This window comes from Zonotrichia leucophrys, chromosome 2 (assembly GCF_028769735.1).
Source record: "Zonotrichia leucophrys gambelii isolate GWCS_2022_RI chromosome 2, RI_Zleu_2.0, whole genome shotgun sequence".
Lineage (NCBI taxonomy): Eukaryota > Metazoa > Chordata > Aves > Passeriformes > Passerellidae > Zonotrichia > Zonotrichia leucophrys.
Genome location: NC_088171.1, coordinates 109,759,029 through 109,783,107, shown reverse-complemented (window position 1 = coordinate 109,783,107; position 24,079 = coordinate 109,759,029). Strand labels below are relative to the sequence as shown.

Below are 24,079 nucleotides of genomic sequence, written 5' to 3'. Positions count from 1 at the left end.
GAGCAACTGTTGAGCACAGATGTAACTGACAAGGCATTTAAATAGTGGCAGGCAGAGGTAGGTTATCTCAAAGCTGATGATTCAGTCATCGATTACTTTTAAAAATACATTTCCATTGGCACTGGAGAAGGCGTTTCCTCGGGTGTGGACAGCTGTGGCCCACATTCCTTGTGCCAGCATGACGGACCATCAACTACCTCTGTCAAAGAAAATAGGGAATGGCTTAATGGCTAAATGTTATAAACAATGACCACAGATATTTCAGAGAAATTTATTTTGCTCTATTTATAAAGGTTATGAAGGATTCTATCTGTTTTCAGCCTGTTATTTCTTTACCCAGTACTCTTATGATAGCTGTGATGGGGATGTCTGTGGCAAATGACAAGATAGGGCACCAAAACATATGAGACATGTCCTTGTGTTGGCTGACAGACACAAACGTAGGTTAATTTTAGCAGGAAGTTAAGGTGCTCAAGGAGCTGGGCTGTGGAAACAAAGCTGTGATTTTTCTTGTCATATTCTCTCACATCATTCATCCCTGTGCATGAAGCTTCTCTGCCAACAGTGGAAATGAGTGCTGAAGCCAAGCGAAAATCATGGAAGGAGTTGAACATGTACAAACATCACACAGTGACCTTAATGCAGCTGTCAAAGCAATCTACCAAAGCAAGTGTTGGGTTGGTTTTGCCTGTAATGAAGCAAAAAAAGAGGCAGATTCCTTCTAGGTATCCTCAGGCATGTGAACACTCAAAGAACAAAGCAGTGTTCTACTTATTTCTGCAGGCAGTGGGATATATATGATACATTCAGTAATGCATTTAAGTGTTTAGGGATCTGTCTAGGTTCTTCTCATTTGGCTAAAAGTTGCATCTGCCCTATTAAATACAGTTGGAAAAGGTTGCAATATCTTTTGGGCAGTGTCTTTTTTGTCATGACAGAATATTATTTTTTCTTTGTTATTGGGAAAATTTGAATATAGAATCATAAAAACTAATATCTGGCAATTTATGAATATATTTTCCAGTATCCAATGTATTTTCCACAGCTTGATATTTTTACAGAAGCAAAGTCAAGTATGACCCACTTTTGAGTAAGAAATAAAATGGGAAATGCAGTAGACTTGGCACCTCCAAGATGAAAGCATCAACACATTCAGTTATCTTTCAGTTTGCATCTGGCCTGCAGTAAAACTAGTAATCTCCTGTCAAAGTGATTTTCTTGGAAATTTCCATCACAGATTTGGTTTTGGAGAAGTTATCAGCATTTTCTGGGCCCAAACTTTGCAGTGATTATTATCTCATATAAACAGCCTTTACAGTCATGTTATTAACTTGCTAAATCAAACATGTAATGACAGCAGAAGAACAGGAAATCCTGTCCTTGCTATTTACTCCTATCCTATCCCCCAATGAATAATAAAAGCAGATCTAAGAATTGTATGTCATCTTAGGTAAAACCCACAAAAACCAGGATAGCAGCATGCATTGTTATAGAAACTGCAACAAAGTATGTTCCAGCACATGTGCAATCTTGTCAGTCAGAATCAAGTTAATGAATTTCCTCTGACAGCTACTGGTTTCTTTTAGTATCCAATAAATCAGGAGGAGAACAGTAATACTATGCCACTGGCTGGACTCTAATTTTGTCTATTAGTGCATTACATTTGGTGTCACTTGGTAAAGATTTAGATCTGAATTACACCCAAATTCAATTTCTTTGCATATGACTGCATTAATAATCTAATGTGATAAAAGGTCATTAGCCACTCTAAGATAATTAAGTGCTAGGATTATTAAAAAAATCAATCAGGGACTAAATCTGTAGGGTTTTTCTTCTGGTAAATCACACACGCATTTAAAATCTGACTTAATGTAAGAATGAATAATATATGGAAAGCATTAAATCAGGAAGGTTAAAAGTAAAGAGGTTCAAAAAAAAAAAAAAAACAGACCAACAAACCAACAATAAAATACTCAGCAAATAAGCCTTTAAGTGCCTGTCAATAATATGTGAAAACAGAAATGGCATTGTTGTTTTTTATGTGAAGAATGGAAGTCTCATGCAGACAGTGGTAAAATTGCATTAGAGATTTCAGGGATTACTGATGATATTTTTCCAGTACTCAATAGATGGCACACATGGAAACCTGACTGTGGTGAGAAGGGCTGGAATGAGCACCGGGCTGGAAGGTTGTGGTGGTCTGCGGACAGACACAATGCTCACAACCAATTGCATCAAGTGAGGTCACAGGGAGAACAGGCTCAGCCAAGCTCTGTGACATGTGCACGTGTTTACGGCTGAGTAGGCATTCACATGCAGAGTGTTTGCATTTAATGTGGATACACACATACAAATAAATTCTACATATGCCTGGTTTTAAGTTTCCTAGAAAAAAAATAGTTAAGAAATAAGGAAAACTGAGAATGTATTAGATGAGAAAATTAACAGTATTAATGAAAATTAGGATGTGTATCATGTACACATGTGTACACATGTGTACATGGTGTTAAGCAGTGTTTGAAATAGTAAAATGAACAATTTTATTTAAAAACCTTTTCTGGAAAAGGAAGGAAAGACAATAGTTAGAAGTAGATAGCAAGCATAAATATGTCAATAAAAATTACCACACAAATCCAAAGAAAATTCAAGCCTAGTAAAATGAGGGACAACAGAAGGAAATCTACAGTAGAAACAAGAGAAGGTAAAGCTGCAGGTAAGATCTGGTGCTGGATTAATAGGAGAGTGCTAATGTTAGCTACAGTATTTGGTTTGAAAGGATGTATTTACATCTGATCAGGATTGTGGATAATTTGCTAGGCCAAAATGCAAATGTAAGTTTTAAACTGCATTAATAAAAATTCTTTTAAAAAATAAATATTCTAAAAGGAAAGGAGAGAAATAACCCCAGATGAACCAGCTGAAGAGTTTTCTATCTTGCTGTTAATCATTGTTAATAATTCTGAGCATGCAATGCAAGTCCTCCAATGCTGGACTCAAACCACATGTTTGACCCCATCAGATATAAAATGTAAAATATGAAGCACCATCAATAGAAATATATTGATGCTCACTAATTTGGTTTTAGAAACAGGACTTGGCAACCTCAATTCAGGCTGTACTCTGATGAACTTCAATTATAATTGGGTTTTGTAACTGTGCTGATGTAATACACTTTTATAGGGTATTTAACTTAGTCTTTCATGGCCTTCCAACTAATATAAAATAACATTATATAATATAAATGAGGTACTTGGGAAAGAATAAATGCTGTATGGCAGATCTTACAAAGAAGCATCAGAAACATACATACTTGACCTTACCATAGGTAATATTTTTATGGGCATTGTGGAAACAAATACACAACCACCAAGTGACTGTATTTGCAGATGCTGGAAGCAGAGATGAAGAGATAAATCATGATGGCAATGTAGATTGCACAGCACAATCTGCATTCCAGGATAAATTGGACCCATTCAGAGAAAGCAGATCCTGAAATGTCAAGTGCAATCTCATATATCCAGGGGAAGAAGAAATATGTGCTATATTTCTGGAAGATTAACTAGTGGCTGAACACAACCTGGCAGCAGGTTGGAGAAGCAGCTTGCACTTCCCTGGTAGCTCTGCTATCAAAGAAGCCAAATGACTTCTGATGAGAAAAACAACAGTGTAAACTGAAAAATAGGATATTTATTGCATTGGATTCACTGCTCTTAAATGGAGAGCAAGTGAAAGAAACTCTGCTAGTGCAACTTGACTAATTTATTTTTCTTATCCAAGGCATAACACACATCAGATAACCTGTGCCCACAAATAATCTGCACAAGGACAAGGGGATAATGGAAGGGGATGAGAAACAGGGCAATGTTTCCCAAGCACAGGATCAGGGATACATTCTTCTGGTGTAACCTGAGCATGCATATAATGAACACTGCTGTTAAACCACATTTTCCCACCCACACAGAAGCTGTGGTTTTGCAGTTGAGGATACATGTTGAAGCACAGCAAGGGATGTTTGTTGATTGACCTGAAAAGAGCACACCAAGTAGACTTTCCTCTTTGTTCCCTTGTCCTAGTTGAAAATGCTAAGATTGTAGAGGATTTCCTCATATGAGTTTCCTGTCATTTATGAAAGTCAGAAAGAGGCAAGGATTTCCTACTCCCAAAAAGGAGACATTACACCATGCACGTATGTCAGGCAGCAGTGCTGTTGCCTTCAAATGTGAATTTTAATTTCAGCAAGCTTATTTACATCATGACCCTTCATCTATTTACCTGATTTTAATGACACTATTATATGAGAAAGTAATCTGTGACAAGTATGTTATTTGGTGTAACTTTCTAAAACCTTAATGTCTTAACCTTTGTTAGAGTGAGTCATACAATTAATTAATTGGGTAAGGTCAATTGAAGTAGACACATGGTGCCTGATGAAAGCATGCGTTGACATGAAGCTGGTTTTATAAAATCATGGTATAATCTCTAGCTTCTGCTTGTACCTTGAGAAACTATAGTTCCCCCAGGGAAAACCCTTGTGAATAAGAAAAGATGGCTGAAAAGATAAGCCATGTAAGTACTGATATCTTTAATGGCTAGGATTTTAAGAGAAGGTTTTAAATCCTTTTGTTAATTTATGAAATCACTTCTTTCATGGCAAAGTGGCAATACAGTGCCCAAAATTTACTTTTTGGTATCAACATTTAGGAAAACTTTTGGAAGTTCCTTCAGTATTTTGATTTCCCCATTCCTCATATTTGCCTCAAGCTCTGATCCTATCTGTTGCTGTGGCTTCCACACAGATTCACTGACCACCTCACTTCAGTCAGGAGGACCTTCCCTCCTGCCTGTCCTTCACTTACCTGCAGAGTATTGCCCTGTCATCCTCATCTAACTGAGATTTGAGTCCAATGCTTTTTCCTTGCACTATTGTCCTTCCAAGTCCAGCTTTCTTCATCTGTGTGGTTTTTTCTCCATCCTGTGTTTCCTTACAAGTTAGTGACCCATGTCTGCTGGCTTAGCTTTCTAGATTTGTCTATTGTTTTGCCATGCAGTATTTATTGCCTGACCGGTGAGTGAAAGCACTCACTGCTTTCCTGATCAATTTGAAGTAGAAGTTATTTGCAATGAGTAAATTATTTTCCTCCATGTGAGAATGCATGCTTGTCCAAATGTTCAATTTTTCTGTGTATCTTCCCTGCAATTTCCTCTGAAGAAACTTTTCCTGGGAAAGAACCAGCAGGCCTGAGCTGGTGCCTGGCTGAGGAATCTGGACAGTTTGATTGATTCACCAGGCTGGGCTTTTGGAAAGTGAACCAAGTGAGTGAAAAGAGGCCCTGGGGAATCATGAATAGGAGGGAAAGGGGAAGCAAGCTATTACAAAAACTTCAAATTGCCTTAGAAGGGCATAGCCACAGCAACCACACTCAGATTAGTGACATTACACCTCTTTGCCAGGCTCAGCTCAGGAGCATAAGATGACTTTGATGAAGTATAGTAGGTGTAGAACTAACAGTTAATTCCTGTTCCTCAAGAAATGACCTCATTAATTTTTTTCCCCTCAGAATGGAACAAGAGTTGAAATTTCGAAATCTCCTACCAGCTGGGGTAGAAAAAGTCAGGAATGTGAAATACCTTTCTGAATTAAACATAATTAATAAATGCAAAAAAATTAAGCAGGCTGTTTAGAAGTGGTTGGAAAGCTTGGATTTTACCTTGCCATGTCTGGTACAGGACACAAGACATGGAAGAAAAAGTGATTATATCCTCTGGTCAGGGCTTTCTAATTTGGAAACCAGTATTGTCATGCTGAATCTATTGCACTCCTTTCCTTCCTCCATTTCCCTTCCTTTCCAAACAGTAAAATAATAATTATGCATTCAATTCTAGTTCTCAGGAGGGAGGATGGTTCTCTCATGTGTTTGTATTATGCATTTCTGGAAGCTGCTGGAGTGGAGTGCTCTGATTTTTTATCCAATTTGAACCCATCTCTTCCCAAGCTGAGACCTATATCTTTACAAACACATAGGAGCAATCATGTCTTGCACACTAAATCCAGTGGCTTCTGATATAATTCAGATCACAATTCATTCCTTTGTGCTTCAAATTATAATGCAGCAATTAAGATGTTGAATAATATCATAGACCAAAATATGCATGATGGCTCCTAAGATAAATAGTATTTATTTTTAATGCTGATCTTATTCAACAAGCATTATGGTTGAAAGATATATTAAAATGAGAAAACCTTATAGATTTTACAGGCTATTTGAACAGTTTCATATTTCACTAAACTTTCTAGGCACAGAGAAAAAAGGAATATGTAACTATAACGTTTCCCAAGAGCATTTTTGATAATGTCATTAGTAAAAAAAAAATAAACCTCTTGAGTAGCATTTCTCATTTGCTTTTCTCTTCCACTTCAATGACTTGTTTTTTTAAAAAAAAAAAATTACAATGACAGAGAGTCTAAACAAGGCACTTTCTAGGAATACAGTGAATTCTATTAACTCGAACCCAAATAAAAATTATTTGTTTGGAAACACTATATCTCACATCTTTAAGCATACAATTAAGACAGTTTTAAAAATTTCTGTCAATTCATTTCCCCTGTGATGGGACAGAGGAATCACATCTACTTGACTACTGCAACTGGTAAACTCTGTCAAGCTCAAAATGGCCCTTCTATGCCTACCTGTTGTTTCCAATGCATTGAAATATATTTTGCAGTGAAAATCTGAACTGCTTATTCAAAGATGAAATTTCTTTAAATGACAAGGAAAAGTTTATTCAGACTTTTTTATTTGTTGATCTCTTAAATGTAGTAAAAGAAGTATGTTTGTGGAAGGATAGAGAGGTGATTCTAATCATAGGAAAGACAGGAAATCTCAAATTGATTGTATTCCCTGGAGTAATATCTGGTGAACAATGGAAAAACTGATATTATCATCTCACAGCATTTTATTATTATTTTATGACTTTGCTCTACATAGCACTGTATTTATGTATTGAAAAACCTCAGAAAAAATACTCTTTGTGAACCAGGAAAATACTGATTTCTAGGTGAGAATCTACTGTTTGGTTAATTTTCATCTTCTGTCTCCAAGAGTAATTACTTAAATATGTTGAACCTAGAAGGGAAAATCTGGTTGGATACAACAATAATGTGGTACAACTCTCTTTTAAGGAAAAAAGATGAGAAAAAAAATGTAGTATTAAGATGACTTGGTCAATTCCTCTCCATAAAGCACATTGCCATTTGACTTAAAAAAAAAAAAAAAGAAAAAGAAAAAAAAAAAGGATTCACCTCAGGTGAACAGATATAGTTTATTCATGAAATCACATATACACTTGCATTTCCACATTCCCAGCTGTCATTTCTCTAATTATTGCTCCAGTTACGGTTTTTGCTTTTTTCTTTCTACTGCTTAAATTTAACATCACTCTGATAGCTAAGCTCAGTGAAAGCAGAATGGAATCTGAGGAACCAGATTTAATTAATCAGTTTTAATTCATACTTTCGGTTATTTGTTTACATTTATGTATGCACACTGTAACCAGTGCTTGCCTCCCATCTACTAAAACACACCTGCTTGCTTTGGATCACCTAAAATCAAAGCTGCACACTATACACACACACTAAGTCATAAATACTGCATCAGACACCTTGTTATAGGGACACATTACATGTAGGGCTTTTGCATGTGACTAGGACTGCAAAGATGGAACAGCTTTGGAGAAATTAGTACAAATGTTGCTTACAAATGAAGAACCAGTTTGTTAGTCCTTTGTTAGTTTAGTAACTCAGTTTCAGGAAGTGGCAGGCAACAACCCCAGGAGTCTCCCTGACAAAGGGACCCCCGGAAGATCATCTGACCACAGTATAAAAGAAATGAGCAGCTAGGATGACAGACTTTGGGTAGAAATATCTGAGATAACTAGGAAAAAAGAAGTATGAGAGTGTGTGAGAGAGTGCGCGTGAGAACTTCACTTTTTCTTACAAGGAGGGTGGTAATATTTATAAATGTCCAAAGTTTTGTGGTGAATGGATCCAAAGACTGTGTTGGTGAGTTTTGATACACTTGTTTTACTTAATTTCTTCTTCTTTTCTACTTGTCTCTGTCTTTTGTTACCAGCAAAGAATAGAAGATTACTGCTAATCCTGGGCTGATTGTGGGGGGTGATACATGGCTGGTTCTGGGGAACAAAAGAGAGGTTATAGAGAACGATTGCTGAGGAATTCCCAGCCAGAGCAGGATCACCAGGAGCTACTCCTAGCTCTCTCTGAATACCCGGAGCTGTTCAGTCAATCAAGAGCTGTATTATCATGCCTGGAAGGAGAACTGCATGATCACCGATTCCCATCCCGTGCCCATCAAGGCCATTGGGATCCCCAGTAGTCGGGGACAGTGTCCCATTGATGTAGGAGAGCAGGAGATTGATCCCCGCCGCCACCTTGAAGCATGGCTGGGCAAACCTTTCCCATTAATCCTCGTAGCTTCAGATTTGACCTTCTGCTTCAGCCAACAGACTGTCCAGAGGATCACCTGGACCATGTCCCAGCCACCCTGGCCTTGATACACACTTGAGGCCCCTGGAGCAGTTCTTGCTGCTTTGCTGTCTGAAATCTTCCTTCAGAACTGGGTTTTGTCCTTGTCTTTTGGGAAAGGACAAGCTGTGTTGATTCAGCTTAGGAGGAGTTCCTCTTTCTTCTGTGCATGTGTTGTTTTTCCTTTGTCTTGCAAGCTGCAGAAGGGCATTTCATGAGCTTTTCCTCATTTGTGGAAGGCAGTGAAACTTAGAGGGCAGATGCAGAAACCACAGCTTTGCTCTGGCAGCAATTTGTCTTTCATACCAGTGTCTGCTGACCCAGATGACCACATTGTTCACGTTTGTGAAGGTCATGACTAAATCCAAAAATTGAAAAATCAGGGTGTGGTTTATTAAAAAAACCCTCAACCAACCAATTCCACCCCTCCAACAGATAGCTTCTTGTGTGATTTTAGCTAAATTTTAAAATTTTCATTTCAAGTTATGATGCAGAGGATTGCTGTGAAAAACATTAATTCTGTAACTCAGAAATTTGAACTGAGCGTAAATTCAAATGTACAGTTGAAGTTTGCAAGGAGCTGGAAATCCATGTTGTAAACTTTCAAGGACATAGTTTAACCTGTAACTACCACAGGGAAACAGCTACATCCCATATTTAAATGACTACAAATGAAAGTATTGGATTCAACTTGAGATTGCAGCTCTTGCAATTCTATATTCTTTTTCCTCTGTTTTAAACCTACACAGTAATACAAATATTTTATTAACAGATGCAAAAACCCTTTCAAAGGAACTTCCTCAGCAGAAGCTGAGTTCAGCAGAAAGATCTAGCTTGGTTATCTGCATACAAGAATTGCAAAACTTACAAGTTCAGTAAGCTTCCAGCCCAAAGGAGTACAAGAGCACAACTGGCAGCAGCAAAGAAACAGCAAAGGGTAGAGGCTAAGCAGCTTCAGCTCCAAATTTTACAGTCATGTTCTCGTCATTCTTACAATTGAAGCAGTGGGCATGCTCTCATCTATTAATGACTTTAACACTATTTGTTCTTTTTTCTATTCCCTGTTTAGGCCTCCCCTGTCACTTTCCGTCCTATACTCTCTGACTTCTGTTCAGATACCATTTCCTTTGATTCACTGCTTTTTCTGTAATAACCAGAGAAACTGGTTTTCCGTTAAATAATTCAGATGGTTAAAACATGGATTTGTGACATTGTATTATCCCTTTGTATTTCTGTCCACTGTCTTTCCAATCTATTTGTACATTGTCCAGAATCTGAAAGCAAAATGTTGTGCACACATTGCCAGACTTAGGGTGCTACAGGTCACCTATTATATTCCTTCCAATGAATCTTCTGCCTTTTAAATAAAGGTATTTGAATCCTAATTGACTGCCCCAATTTTTAGGAACAGATCTGGGATACAACACCCTGAGCTGCTGTGTTCATTGAAGATGGGGTTGTTCATCCCTCCGCAGTACTCCAGGCAAGTCCCAGGCTGCATCAAAAGGTTCTCAGTCACCACCCCTGGAGGTGTTCAAGAAATGGCTGGCCATGGCTCTTGGTGCTGTGGTTTAATTGACAAGGTGTTGTTCTGTCAAAGACTGATGATCTCAGGGGTCTTTTCCAACCTAATTGATTCTGTGATTCTGTTACCTTGTCTTAGGAGAGCAGTCCATGAGATGCAGAGCAGCATTAAACTAGTGTGACAAAACTGGTCCTGTAGGCAGTGTCCTACTGGGGGAGATCATCCAAAGACAGACACATTCTAAGCACCACATTTTTAATACTGTACACAAACATGTGTACAACATGTTTGCATTCACAGAGAATAAATTCTGAGCACAAAAATATAAGTTTAGAGCTGCTATAATAAAAAATCCTCCAACACAATGACAATTAAATGAATGATTTGTCATTCTGTAGTGGCTACTGAAGATTGGTAATAGTCACATGAAATCTGAATCTCTGCCAGAAATTTAAATAAAAATTTGAATCTCTGCCAGAGGGATGTGATGATGGCCATAATTTTAAAATAATTTTTAACCTCAAGTCATGTATGCACGAGATCAGGAGTTCTGATCCACTTCATTCTACTGGATATAACTCTAGTGTTCAGAAGTAATAAATCAAGAGGAATGGGAGACAAGCACCATTTTCCCAAATTGTCCGTGTGGAGGTCCTAGTTTTGAGTATCTGTGAAAACATGATTTTGGAATATCTCTGGGGAATTTCCAAATGTGGATAAGCCATAAATATTGTGGAAGTTTGCTTTCCTCTTGTTCTAATAATCTATCAAAGCAGAAAACCCTTTTTTCCTGCAATATTTAGTAGCTTTTAGATAACATTCCCAGGACCCAATCATGAACAACAGCAACTTGTATGGACTATAAGATTTTTTTTCCTTACTGTCTACATGAAAAACTACTTTTTCATTCACAAAGGATGGGTTATGGGGTTTTTTGTGATGTTTACAAGCCCTGTCCCTGGCAGGGTGTTAAAAATCAGCCCTACTACAATACTACTTGTTTGTAAATAACATGTTCAAAATCAATTATTTCACCATAGATTATCACTGTTGTCTTCCAAATGACTTCCTTCCTCAGGTGACAAATGCAAAAGGACTTTGGGTGATAATCCTGCTTTAACATGCAAATCTCAAAAAAAAGGGAAAAGGAGCTATTTCATCCCATTTGAATTTCATGCAAACAAATGAGCAGTGACAGATCTGCCAGAGAACACCCAAAAACTCCTTAATTTTTAACAGAGTCACCGAGTGGCTCAGGTTGGAAAGGACCACAGTGGCCATCTGGTCCAACATCCCGGCTCAAGCAGGGTCAGCCTGGAGCACCTGGCACGGGATTGCATCCACACAGTTCTTGAGTATCTCTAGTGAAGGAGACTGCAAACCTCTCTAGAAAATCACAGCAGATTCACCCACACTGTCAAGAAGTTCTTCCTCATGTTCTAGTGGATCCTCCTGTGCATAAGTTAACTATTGTGGGGGGTTTTGTGTGGTTTTTTGGTGGTTTTATTTGGGATCTTTTTTCTGCTTTTATTATTGTTGCTTTGTTGGGGTGGTTGTTGTTATGGGGGTTTTGTTTCTTTCTTTTTTTTTTTTTAATAAAACTGACAGAACTGCTTTCCTTTGGAGGAGAATTTTGGGGCCAAATCCCAGCTCTTGTCCCACCACAAACCAGCATTCTGGTGCCAGGAAATCCCCCAGGACAGCTGCCCACCCCGCTGTGCACAAGGATTTTGTTTAATATCATGCTTTAATGGGCAAAGCTTAAAAAATGAAGCTATTTTGCCCAGTTTGAATGTCTTGCATACACTGACAGATCTGCCAGAGAACACCCTAACAAATCTTTGCTTTTCAACAGAACCTCAGAATTGTTAGGGTTGGAAGGGACCTCTGGATATCATGTAATCCATCCTCCCTGCCAGTGCTGGGTTACCTGGAGCAGGTGGCACTGGAATGTGTCCAGGTGGGTTTTCAATGTCCCCAGAAAGGGAAACTCCATCTCCTGCCTGGGCACCTGCTCCAGTGCTCTGCCACCCTCAATGGAAAGCACTTCTTCCTCATGTTGAAGCAGAACTTGGTTTTAATTTATGGCTAACCATTCATGGGTTGGATGTGTGGAAATCTATTCACATGTGGGGTTTTTGTTTTGTGGTTATTTTGGTGGGCTTCTTTCCCCTTTTTGGTGGTTGTTTTTTATTTGTGTCCCTCCCGCCCCCCCCCATTATTTTTTTTTGGGGGGGAGGATATAATTGTTTTGCTTTTTTGTTGCTGTTTTGCATATTTTTCTTGTTTTGATTTGGGGTTATTTTGGTGGTTTTATGGTTGTTGCTTTGGGGTTTTCTTTGTTTTTTTGGTTTGGATTTTTGTTCTTGGCTTTTTTTTTTTTACTTACCACCCCCTTTTTTTTTGTTTTGGGGTAATTTTGGCAATTTTTTTTTGTTTTGGTCTTTTTTTGCTTTATTTTTTTATTTTTTGAGGGTTTTTTTTGTTTGTTTGTTTTTTTCCCCCAAATTCATTGTTTTGATTTGTTCCGTCGTTATTTCGGCGCTTTTTTGTTGTTGATTCGGGGCGCTTTTTCCCCCTGTTCTTCTTCTTTTGGGGTAATTTTGGCACTTTTTGTTCTTATTTTTGGGCTTTTTGTTTGTTTTGTTTTTTTTTTTTTTTAATTAATCCAGCGCTGTTTTTCCAGTTCCTTGGCCAAAGCCCCCTGGAGCATCCCACGGCCTCGCGCCGCCCGGACCGCACCAACTGCCCGCTCCGAGGGGGGGAGGGTTGGGTTGTGCGCTCCCTGTCCCCCCCCCTCCGGCCGGCCACCGTCGCCTCCCCCTCCCGGCCCGACGCCGCCCCTTTGGCCAATCACATGAGCGGGCGCGGGGGCCGCCGGGAGCGGGCGCTCCCCGAGGGGCTCGGCTGAGGCGCAACATGGCGGCGCTCGGCGGGCGCTGAGCGGGGCCCGGGCGGGAGCCGTGCACAGGCAGCGGCCAGGGAAGGAGGGAGGGAGAGAAAGAATAATCCGGAGAATTGCGGAGAAAGGTGGCGGGGCCGTCTCGGGCGGCCCCGAGCGGCGGCCATGGCCCAGTGCGTGCAGTCGGTGCAGGAGTTCATCCAGGACTCGTTCGTGCCCTTGGTGGCCGCGCTGTGCAGCGAGGAGGCGGAGCGGCTCACCCGCAGGAACAACCTCAGCTTCGCCGAGCTCGTCAGGCCCTTCTGCCGCCTCACCTCGGAAGGTCGGTGCCGGCAGCGGAGCGCGTTGTTTACACGGGGCGGGGGAGGCGGCGCCGCCGCTCCCTTCCGCCCGCGGCCTCCGGGGGTCCCGCACGGCTGCGCCCGCCGGGGCTGTGCCCGACGCTCCTTCCCCTTCCCGGCGATGTGGCGGCGGCCGCCCGGGCGGGTGTCACCGGGAGCCCTGACGGGCTTGGCGGAGACTCGCGTTTGCCGGGGTTGGCGCAGGTGACAGCTGTTAAGTCAGCTTAGTTTGATTCGGTCTGCGGAACCGGGGAAGTTTGGCTTCTGCTGGAGACATCCCATGGCTGAAGAGGAAGGTGTCTGTGAATTCCGCTCTTCCAGACGGATTTTTGTGTTCCATTAAAAGCACTTCGCTGTTACCTCCCTAGTACTCGTACCTGACTCTTGCTGTAGACTCTGCTGGGTTTCACACTTTCCAGGCGTTGAAAGTACGGCCAGTCTTTCAGAAACATAAATCGTGATTTTAGTTTCAGGGCTTTCCTTTCTCTTGTCTGTAGCTTTATCCTTTATTCCTTTATGCTTTTTTTTTTCTTTTTTTTTTTTTTGGTTGACGTTTCTGTAAGACCTGTGCAGAGAAGGAGTGGGAATCCAGCTGCTTATGTGGCAGAATGACCACGTGAAGCAACAGGAAAACTGGAGATTGACCACTTAAGAGAAACAACAGGGTTTTTTAGCTGTGATGCTTTAACTTACTATCCGGAATTTGTTTTCTTTTAATTTAGATAAGCCGTGCATTTCAAGCTGCTGCTCATTACAGTAGTTTGCAGAGAACTGCTTGTCAGAATAGTGCTGCAATGACATTTGTCAGATTTGGTTTCTGACAGACATGTAGCTCAGACTGCAGCCTCTGTATGTCATGTGTTGAGGAAAGAGTGCAAGAAAATGAAGCTTGTACTGTCATTCTTGTTATATTTTTGCATTTCTCTCTTAAAAATGGCAGCAGCTTAAAAGCTACTTGTGTTAAAAATCTGCCTTGATTTTCAGATGAGTCTTAGTAACTTATCAAGTGTAACTTGTTCATAAATGTTTTCGTTTTGTTTAAAAATGTTTGTGAACTATGTGAGAGTGCAGCAGAGATAAAAATAATAAATTCAGATGCTCACATTTTTAGAGTTCGGAAGTTAATTAGCCTTTTAGTGAAAGGCTCTCAAAATGCATCTAGCAAGCAAAACCAGGCAGAATATTCAAAACGAAGCATTCACTTGGAAGGTTAATTAATTCACTTTGTTGCAACTATTTTGGTCCAATTATTGTGACAGTTAAGGAATTTGCAAACCTGAATTATCCTCGGTGTTCCCTGAGTGAAAGTAGGCACAGTGGGTTTTGTTGCTGCACTACTTTGTGTGTATTCTGATCCAGCAGGCCACAAGCCTGACTCCAGTTCCTCACTTCAAGAGTGACTTCCTCTTCCTACTGCCTGGAGAAAATGTTAGTGCATGCTGACTGTCAGTTCTTGTGTTAGAAGTATGGACAGAGAGGAAGAAAGGCATGATTAAATGATCTGATTGTGGTACAGCAGAATGTGTGTACATGACATGCTCTGTGTTTTACTGCTTCTGGTTATAATGTTATTATTATTATTCTCATATTATGTATGGTTATGATATTGTGGTGATAACTACGCTGGGATTCTGTGAGGAGCAGTGGCCATAAGCTAAAATACAAGAAGTTCTGCTTCAACATGAGGCAAAACTTCTTTCCATTGTGGGTGGCAGAGCACTGGAGCAGGCTGCCTAGGGAGGTTGTGGAGTTTCCCTCTCTGGAGCCATTCCAAACACACCCAGGCAGTTCCTGTTACCTGCTCCAGGTGATCCTGGCTTGCCAGGGAGGTTGGGTTAGATGATCTCCAGTGATCCCTTCCAACTGTAACACTTCTCTGATTCTTTAATTCTGTTTTGATGTCTTCATTTCTAAGTACAACGTTTCTTAAGGGGGTGTGAAATGCTGTCCATTTTAAACTAATTGGTCTCTCTTTACTTCATTGAATTTGTAATAGAAAATTGGATTGATTAGTATTTCATCCCTTTAGAAATAAGCTGTCCCTTGCTTATGCAAAGTTTAAAGTACATGAATAGCTTCTTGAGTTATTCTGTAACTTGAAAAGCTCAGTCATGGATTTGCTAGTGCATTTTTAGAGTCGTGTTACAATACATGTTTTTGTCTGAAATTAGGAATTATGTAGCTTATGAATCAGCTGAAGGCTGTGTGTTTGTCAGCCTTCTTGCTTAAGAAGCAGTGCAGGTAGGAAATTAATCTACTGATGTATGTGCAAAGCAATTCTGATAATCAGGAACTGAGCTGAGCTCTCTGCTGTGCACTTGTCAGTCATCCTTCACATGCTAACAGATGAGAAGGACCAGAACACAGCGTAATCCTTCAGGTAGAGTAAAACCACACACTGTTGAGGTTGCTCAATTTAAGGAGGCCAGATTCTGTCTAATTTCAAGTAGAACCCCACAAAGATGTGTGACGTAGACACAACGGGAGCACCCTTTGCACAAGTCAGTATTTAATCTACTCATCAACTTTGGCCTATCAGTGACTTGCTAATATTGGTGTAGCCAAAAATACCCTTGCAATACTCAGCAAACTGTGATGGTAGAGTGTCCCAAGCACAGATTCAGGGTGCTCTGTCCTGTAAATTTCAGCCTCTTGGCTTCTGTAAGAAAGTCACCTCCTGTTAGTGAAGGAGAAATGTTTAAAAAAGTGAAAGGACAGCTTCCCCAAATTGTCAAGTTCCTTTAATAAGGAAACCAAAAGTATACTGAGGATTTTATACCTTCATATTTATTCTCAAAGTGGCTGTCTTTCTTAACTGTTTTGTTTGTTAGTAACAACTGATGCCTGATGTAACAAGTGTTTGCATAATATAGATTGTGTATATAGGCAAGTTTTCTTTAAAATAGGATCCTGTTTTTAAGACTCGTTTAAAATGCTTATGAACTGATATTGTCTTTGTGGGAGGGAGGATTATAGTACACATGTCAATTAGCAAGTATCACTTTAAGATAGCATTGGTTACCCGTAAATCAAAGTGTTTGACCTTAACATACACAAAAAAGAAAGCTTCTGATAACTTTATCTGATTCTAAGTCTTAAATATGTGCAAGGTACAAGGAGGTGTAATGGGAACACTGTGCTTATTCAAGCTTAGTGTGGTGTTACGAGTTCCTTGTTCATGTGTGTCTTAGCATCTTCAACTTTTGATGAGAAAGATACTGTTCTAATATATGATACTGCTGCCAGTTTTGGCAAAGTTCTTTTTGAAATTATCTTATAAACATTTGAAGAAAATGTATAACACAGGACACAAGACATATCTTTTTATTTTTTTGTATTAAAACTTTTTGGGGTTCTAAGTATGTCTGTTATTTCAGTCCTTATCATTAAACATATGCCAGAGATGTCATGGAAATGTGCTTGCTCTTCATTATTATGGCTGTTATGTTTAGGGCAGACAGCAAGGATGAGTCGTAGTGTTACAGCTGTGCTGGTGAAGGCAAACTAGTTTCCTTGTTGTTTGTTCCTGCCACTTCCTTTACATCTGATAATTTCAAAATAGGATTGATAATTTACCAATGTGATAAGATGAAAGAAGCCCCATCCAAAACAACTGCTTCAGCTTTCTGATAGAAATGCTGAACTAAGTAAAGTTTAGCCAGCACAACTGCCTTTTCTGGTGTTGGTAAAGCCTTATGATATACAAGTTCAATCTGAAATTTATAGCTGACAAAACCCACACCATTTTAGGTTGTTTTTGGCAGGATGAGTTTTCTAACCTGATTTACTGTTTTCCCATGAGCTTGAGTGCTGGTAAAGCTTGGGAGTGAATATGTGCTTGAGGAAGGTAGAACTACGTGAGTCAAGATTTGAACGATATTAGAAATCTGTTTTAACATTCAAAATGAATTGTGAACACATCTAGTGTGATCTGACTTTAGCTATGTACTTGGTGCTTCTGAAGAGGCTTGTGGAGAAGGTGTGGAGTGCTTTGCAGGCTGGAGCAGATTGAATACTCAGTTTCAGACCTTTATGGTGTGAATCCTGTAGTTAGTTGAAAGATGAAGAAAACACTAAGAATTTTCCTTTGTGCTACCTTTTCTGTGCTATACAGGAATTTGTGAAAAAGCACGCAGAGGAGTCGGGCTGTGCTGCGTGGCACATGGTGGCACCAGGTGGCTTGGGCAGCTGTAGTCAGTCTGTCCTGCCTGCACTCACAGTCTGGCTTGCTTGGGGGGGTTGTAGTTTGAAATAGGGTGAAATTACATGAAAAATCACAGCAGGCCCAGAATTGTAATGAGCGTTGAAAACGTTGTGAACAGTTTTTTAAAACCAGATGCCTTTAGGGAGCAATTTACACAAAGATTCTACAAAGGAAGCTATAGTTAAAAATCCTAGAATGGTTTAGGTTTAAAGGGACCTTCAAGAACATCTAGTTCTAAGTTTACCCTGCTGTGGTTAGAGTTACTTTCCATTAGAACGGGTTGCTTACATCCCTGTCCAGCCAGGCCTTGAAGTGTTCCAGTGTTAGGGCATCACAGCTTTTTTGGGCAACCTGTTCCAATGCCTCACCATCCTCATGGGAAAGAATTTCTTCCCAATATCTGATCTAAATCTGCTTTCTTCTTTCAGTTTTAAACCATTCCCCCTTGTCTTGTCACTACATGCCCTTGTACCTCTCCAACTCTCTTGAATGCCCCCTGGGGGTACTGGAAGGCTGCTCTAAGGTCTCCCCCCTTCTCCAGGATGAGCATCCCTAACTCTCTCAGCTTGTCTTTTAGGATATGTTAATTTTGGATGAATGAATACCATGTTTTTCCTGTCAAGTTTCTTAAATGCTATTTATTTGTGTGTGTGGGATTTCTTGGATTACTGATTCCTTGAAACATGATGTGTTGGGTGAAATCCATACGTGTTTCCTATGGCTTTTCCATGAAAGTTGATATGTTCTACACAGGAGGGAGTGTGTGTATCAGTGTAGGATGTGTACGTACTATGTTAGATGGAGTGAGTATTCTTACCAGCTAAGATCCTATGCTATTCATTAATCAGTCTGCCTAGATGAGCCTGATGTTGAACATCAAGTGATTTTTTGTTACCACCTTCTCCCCCTCCATTTTTGGTAGTCAAGCACTATGGACTGTGATCTAAAATTGATGATGGAGAAGTTTAGTGGAGCAATCTTTAAAGAAAAGATGTGTTGGAAAAAGACTAATTTATGACAACTATTTTAACTGTCTGTCATACTCCTCAACAAATCGTCTTCTTTTTCCTTTTTAGTTCACATGAGAGATCCTAATAATCAGCTTCACATCATTAAAAATTTGAAGATCGCTGTTAACAACATCATTACTCACCCACCTCAGCCCGGTGCTATTCGGAAACTTTTGCACGATGTTGTGTCTGTCAGTCAGCCTGCTGAAGGACTGGTAGCTAATGTGATCACAGCTGGAGATTATGATCTCAACATCAGTGGTATGTAATGCTGTTGTGCTTTTCATAATGTAAACTGGAATTGGCTGAGAGGTTTCTAGCCTTCATTTCAGCTTTGTGGCATGTACTAATATTATTCAGAGTTGCAGTTTTGAGACATTGCTTTTACTGAAACCTTGGATTTATCAAATAGTTTTGGCTTTATGTAATGCTGAAAGAGTGGTTGAACTGAATTAATAATTTTAATTTTCCTGGTATTCTTCTCAAGTTCTGTGAAGTCATTATTTTAATGTAGCCATTAATGATGCTTTCATTGTGTAATTTTCTTGTTACAAAAGTGATACAGTGACTTGTTGCACTTGGCTGAATAAATGTCAGAACTTGATGTTGGTATTAATGTATGGCTTTATCTTGAAGTTAGTTATCTTAGTTATCCTAGCTTCTTTTATTTTTGATGATAAAATCATAAAAAGTTTAAGGAAAAAGGACTGTGAGGAAAGGTCTGTGACTCCTTTGATTCTTTGTCTTGTTTTTTCCTCTGTGGAACTTGTGCTTCGTATTTCACTGTCAAAATGGCTAGAGTATTCTAAAAATGTTTTTCCTCAGATCTCCAAGTGGTGAGGTATTTTGAATAATGCTAAATGAGACCTGATCTTAGGAGCTGAGAAGATTGAACTCCTCCCAGTTAAGACCCTAATCCATTAAAGCCTCTGAGCATGTACTTAATTCAAAGCATGTATGCACTGCCCTATTTAAACATGCATGTAATTTATTGTATTTAAAGTTCAGCCTGCAGTGAAGAGTTTAGCTCTGCTATAGCAATAGGCTGATAAAACTTTGTGAGGAATGGTGACTGATGTTGCTGTAGTAATTTTTTTTTTAATGTTGATAATGGAAAAATGGCATAATCTCATGTCTTGGATACCTTATTTACAAGATACATCTTCAGCTTGATGTCCCATGTTGGTTATAAAGCAAAAGACCTGAGCCTGGAAATTTCTTGGTTTTGAGATGTGTTGAAAATCCCACATTTTGAGAAATTTCTGTGCCCTTCTTTATAGATCACATTGGTGAATTGCCATTTTGCTATGATTTTTTCTTGGATGGAAAGTTTGCTTCAATTTTAGAGATGGAAAGACCCTAAGAAAGCAGAATGGTATCAGTGAGGAGACTTTTCCATGAAGTTTTTTATGACCTTAGTTTAGAAGTGAGATGTTGAAAGAAGGGAAGAAAAATAGTGGCTATATTAAGCAATGATTTGTAGTTACAGAAGCAAATATCTCTCCTTTTGTTTTCCATATTTGCTGTTGGAGCCTCAGATATACAAATTACCGTGTTTGACTATCTTTTATCTCTCAGTGATTAGGTTCCTATTTCCATTCACACTGGCTATATGCTTATTTGACAGGAGGAGAGGTGTATAAGCTGTTTAAGATCACAAAGAAGGACAAATTCATGTAGTAGCTTTGTCATTCAGGGGAGCTCTGTGTCACAAAATACTGACAGTGCTGTTGATGGAGGAGTTTGTGTCTCATTACAGTGTAAGAGAATATGAAGAAGAACCAAGTAGGGTTTCTTTATGCTTAGATGGATATGTGTATTTGCTAAGACATTTAGAGTATTTTTTTTTTCAACTTTCTTAGAGCATTTTATTCAAACCAAGGGATGCATTCATTCCTGACAGCAGAACATAATCATTTGGCATGGCAAATGGGAAGCGTTCTCATCAGTTCTTAATTTGTTCTTTTTTGGGAGTGAATTAGTTTTCTAGGATAATGATTTTAAAAGATATTTCCTTAATTTTAATGGTGACCAAGTGCAGTCTATTTTGAAGAAAGATAAACACTGTTTAAGAAGCTGAGTTATGTTTCTCACTAGCGTCATAATCCTGCTCTTTTTTTGATAAATGGAACTGGTGTGTTGCATTGATTTAATTGTTTGTAATCCTTCTTTGTTACAGTTTTGTTTAATATTCTTATAGTTCCATAATCTGGTGCTGGGACACTCATTTGGTTGCTGAAAAGTGGCTCGTGTTCAGCCATGCCTCTTCTCCCATGTTCAGGTGCATGTAGAAAGTGAAGAAAAATGATCCCATTAAAGAGCTAAATTATTTGAAAGAAGCAAAGACTTTTTTCTACTAGATCAGTTCCCTGGCTATGTTTGTTCAAGGCTGCATGCCATAAATGCTGGCATGAGGCATTGGAGTAATATGTTTGAGATGAGAATGTTGGGGCAACCACTTTCAGCAGCTAATGTATTCAGGTACTTTTAACTAGTACTATAGGCTTGGAAATCTCACAAGTTAGTGCCTTAGATTTAGTGTGTCTTCCATCTGCTAAAACAGAAATAAAGTGTACATACAACTTAAATCTTTGCTACTTGACAGAATTTCCATTTTTGTTTGAGCCTAGAATTGGGGCTGAACTAGAAATTAATATTGATTTCCATTAAAGTACTCTGTCAAATGTTGAGAAGCTTGAAATATTCATGATTAAGGTTAGCTGGAGTCAGATCTCCTCCATGCCCCTCATGGGCCTGCATGGTGTAGATTTTTTTCTACTTCACGGTACCAGAGTGTAAAAGCCGAGAGTGTGTTTGCATCTGACCCTTTTTAGTGTAATAATATCATGTTTTTTCTATCAGATCGCTCAGTTAAGGCTAGTGTTCCTTGGTACAGTAATTGGAAAGAGACACTGATGGAACTGAACACATCCACCTTTTATTCAGGTATTTTTTTGTGGTTGGTGCTGATTTGCCAAATTGCCCTTTACTCCTTTTCCATGTGCCCCATCCACCTTTCCTTACCATCTGCTACAACTGTTCAGCACTTTTCCGGACGTAGATGTGTGTTCCTCCATTTTTTCTCCCTAACTGAAAAATCGTTGGTGGTGGTTGTTTTAATTTTTTCTTTTAATCACATTTCTACTCCTGTTAATCAAAATCATTTGGTCTTTCCATACAATCAATAAGGGTGGTGGTGGTAAATTACCTGATGCTGTTAAGAACACTGGATTGTTTGATCCTATGGAACTGTATACTGTCACTGTGCTGAATTTCAAGTGTACTTTCTGCTTCTCTGGGGAGCGCCTTTCTCAGGGGACAGTAACACTTTTAAGTTGGAACTCAACTGCTGACTGTACTTAGAGCACGTGTGTCTCTGCTATATTGACATCCTTTCTGGAGTATGATCCTTAAAAAAAGAAAAAGCTCTCTAATACATTTTTATATAGTTTGTGAGACTTATTGCTACCAAGCCACATTGGTTATTGACCTCTCAAGGCTCTGCATTGTGGTCTATAAGAGCCAGGTTTTGATGTTTTTCATTTTTATATATTTATATAGTTTATGCCTTTGGTGAATAATATCCATTCATCCTTTCAGTAGTATCTGTTCAGATCCTGGTAAATGCCTAAAGAGTACAAAACTTCATTAAGTAGATTTTCCATTATTGTGCTGTTATGTAGAAATACTACTTTTTTTTTTATTCTTAATAAGTTCTGAACGTGTTAACAAGTTTGCCAAAACTTCAGTTCTGTTCCAGCATACTGGAAAAATGCAAAGTGTATAGATCTGAATACCTGAATGGCAGTGCTGGTTTACACTGCTGTAACGTGTTATGAGGTGTCACAGTTGTGAAATTTTTTTTTCAAATACTGCTTTTGTTTTGAGTATGGTGTGTGTTTATCAAGTATCTACAATAAGCGATTACAGCCCTGTAAAAGGCTCAAGTGAATCCTGTTGATGTTGCTGTGTAGAGGAAGTCGCAGTTTCCTTTGAGGCTGCTTCCAAGATTTTTAAATAGGCCTAATGAAAAACGAGGGCAAGGGAACCAATCCACAAAACAAAGTAGTACTTCCCTGTTTGTAACTGTCAGATTTTAAAAAAACACGTGATTTTTTTATTTTGGTGTGATTCAGCTGTAAAACAGAAGTGAAAATTTTTTGCCTTAGGTTGTTTAACAGTGTTTACTTTGAACCAGAGTTACTGCACGGCTTGTTATACTTGTGAAAAATGCGTATGAGTCACTTTCTTATGGCTTACTTTTAATAATAACAAGCTGTGTTTTCCTTAATTTAAATAGTTGGCATGTTTGCATGCAGGACTCAGTAAAGCCAAGAGCTTTTTATATCCTAGATGAGTACTCAGAGAACAGTTTCTGGAAGGGCTGTAACCAAAAGCTGGAAGTTTGTCTCCTATTATGCTTTTTTTAATGTAACGTGCTCACTGCTAGACTGAATTCAAGTGTGGCTGTGTCCGACTTCTGTGTGTCTGAAGCCAATCTAAGATGGCTTGACAATGTAGGATTAAAGAAAATGCATTAAATGAATGCCATACAAGATAATTCCAACATAAAAGTGAACCTGTTTCCAAAATTAGCTTAAGAAATCAAAGTGGTGGTTTGGCTTGGTTTTTATGAGGAGGTACATGACAACTTTACAAAGCATTAGATATTTTTATTTACTTTAATTTTATTTGTATTTACTAAAGTCTAGCAATGTGAGTTTTTAAGGGTCATATAAAGAAAATACCTTGAGATTTTCTTAACAAATTTTTTTCTTTGCTAGTTACTGTTTTATAGTTTGCAGGTGAGATGACAGTGGATTCCAGTTACTTCAGTGTGAAATCAGGTTATTGAAAGTGGAGTGATTTTGCTCTGGAATCTGTTTCCCACTCAAGGGAAAGGAGTTGGAGAATAAAGATAAAATAGAACAGGCTTTAAAGAGGAAATAATAGTTCATTGTTTGACCTATAGCTGGAGTGGAAAGAAATGGACAATATTAGGTTCACATTTTTTTGATGTCCCAGACATCCTTGTTTTCCTTTGATCTGTTACTTTGAGGAAAATGAAGTCCTTATTGTGAAGGGGCATTGAACTTGGCAGGTTAAAATTATTGGGCATTAATGGCACAACTTAGATCTGAGGTTTTATCTTCTTGGGTCTTTGCCAGCTGAACTGTTTGAGCAAGGCATGGGAAGGGGGCTGCTGTCAAGCCAAGTCAGCACTTGTAGAAAACAGGCAGTATAGGGTTTTGGTAATACTTAGCTCCTCTACATACTCAAAAATGAATTTTGTTTCTTGGTCAGTTCTTACATCCCTAGCTCAGAAATTCAATGACTGTTGGAAGAATTTATTTCTTTCTTTGCCAAGGTTTGAGTGTTTAAAGGGATGGTAAAGAGTAGTGGTTTAACGAGGACTCCATACATGTGAGCCTGAAGTGGTGAGGAATGTGGTGCTTAAGGTGCTATTCAGTTTCACAGGATTTGATTGAAGTGTTACCGTTTCTCCTACTTGTGTTGCATCTAAAATACTTTCTCCTTGGACTGTTCCTCCTTCT

At 39.1% G+C, this 24,079-nt stretch overlaps 1 protein-coding gene across 4 annotated transcripts in view; it reads left to right on the top strand.

The window, feature by feature from the left end:
* The first annotated feature begins 12,958 nt into the window (after nucleotides 1-12,958).
* The window catches only part of TRAPPC8 (trafficking protein particle complex subunit 8), a 52,551-nt gene continuing 41,430 nt past the window's right edge, over nucleotides 12,959-24,079 (top strand). For 2 of the 4 annotated variants that reach the window (XM_064706029.1, XM_064706027.1), the window contains exons 1-3: nucleotides 12,959-13,291; nucleotides 18,591-18,785; nucleotides 21,387-21,470. In XM_064706029.1, coding sequence (XP_064562099.1) covers nucleotides 13,135-13,291; nucleotides 18,591-18,785; nucleotides 21,387-21,470 — 436 coding nt within the window. In that variant the 5' untranslated portion in view covers nucleotides 12,959-13,134. The remainder of the gene's footprint in view (nucleotides 13,292-18,590; nucleotides 18,786-21,386; nucleotides 21,471-24,079) is intronic. The other 2 variants (XM_064706031.1, XM_064706030.1) reach the window with 1 other exon arrangement.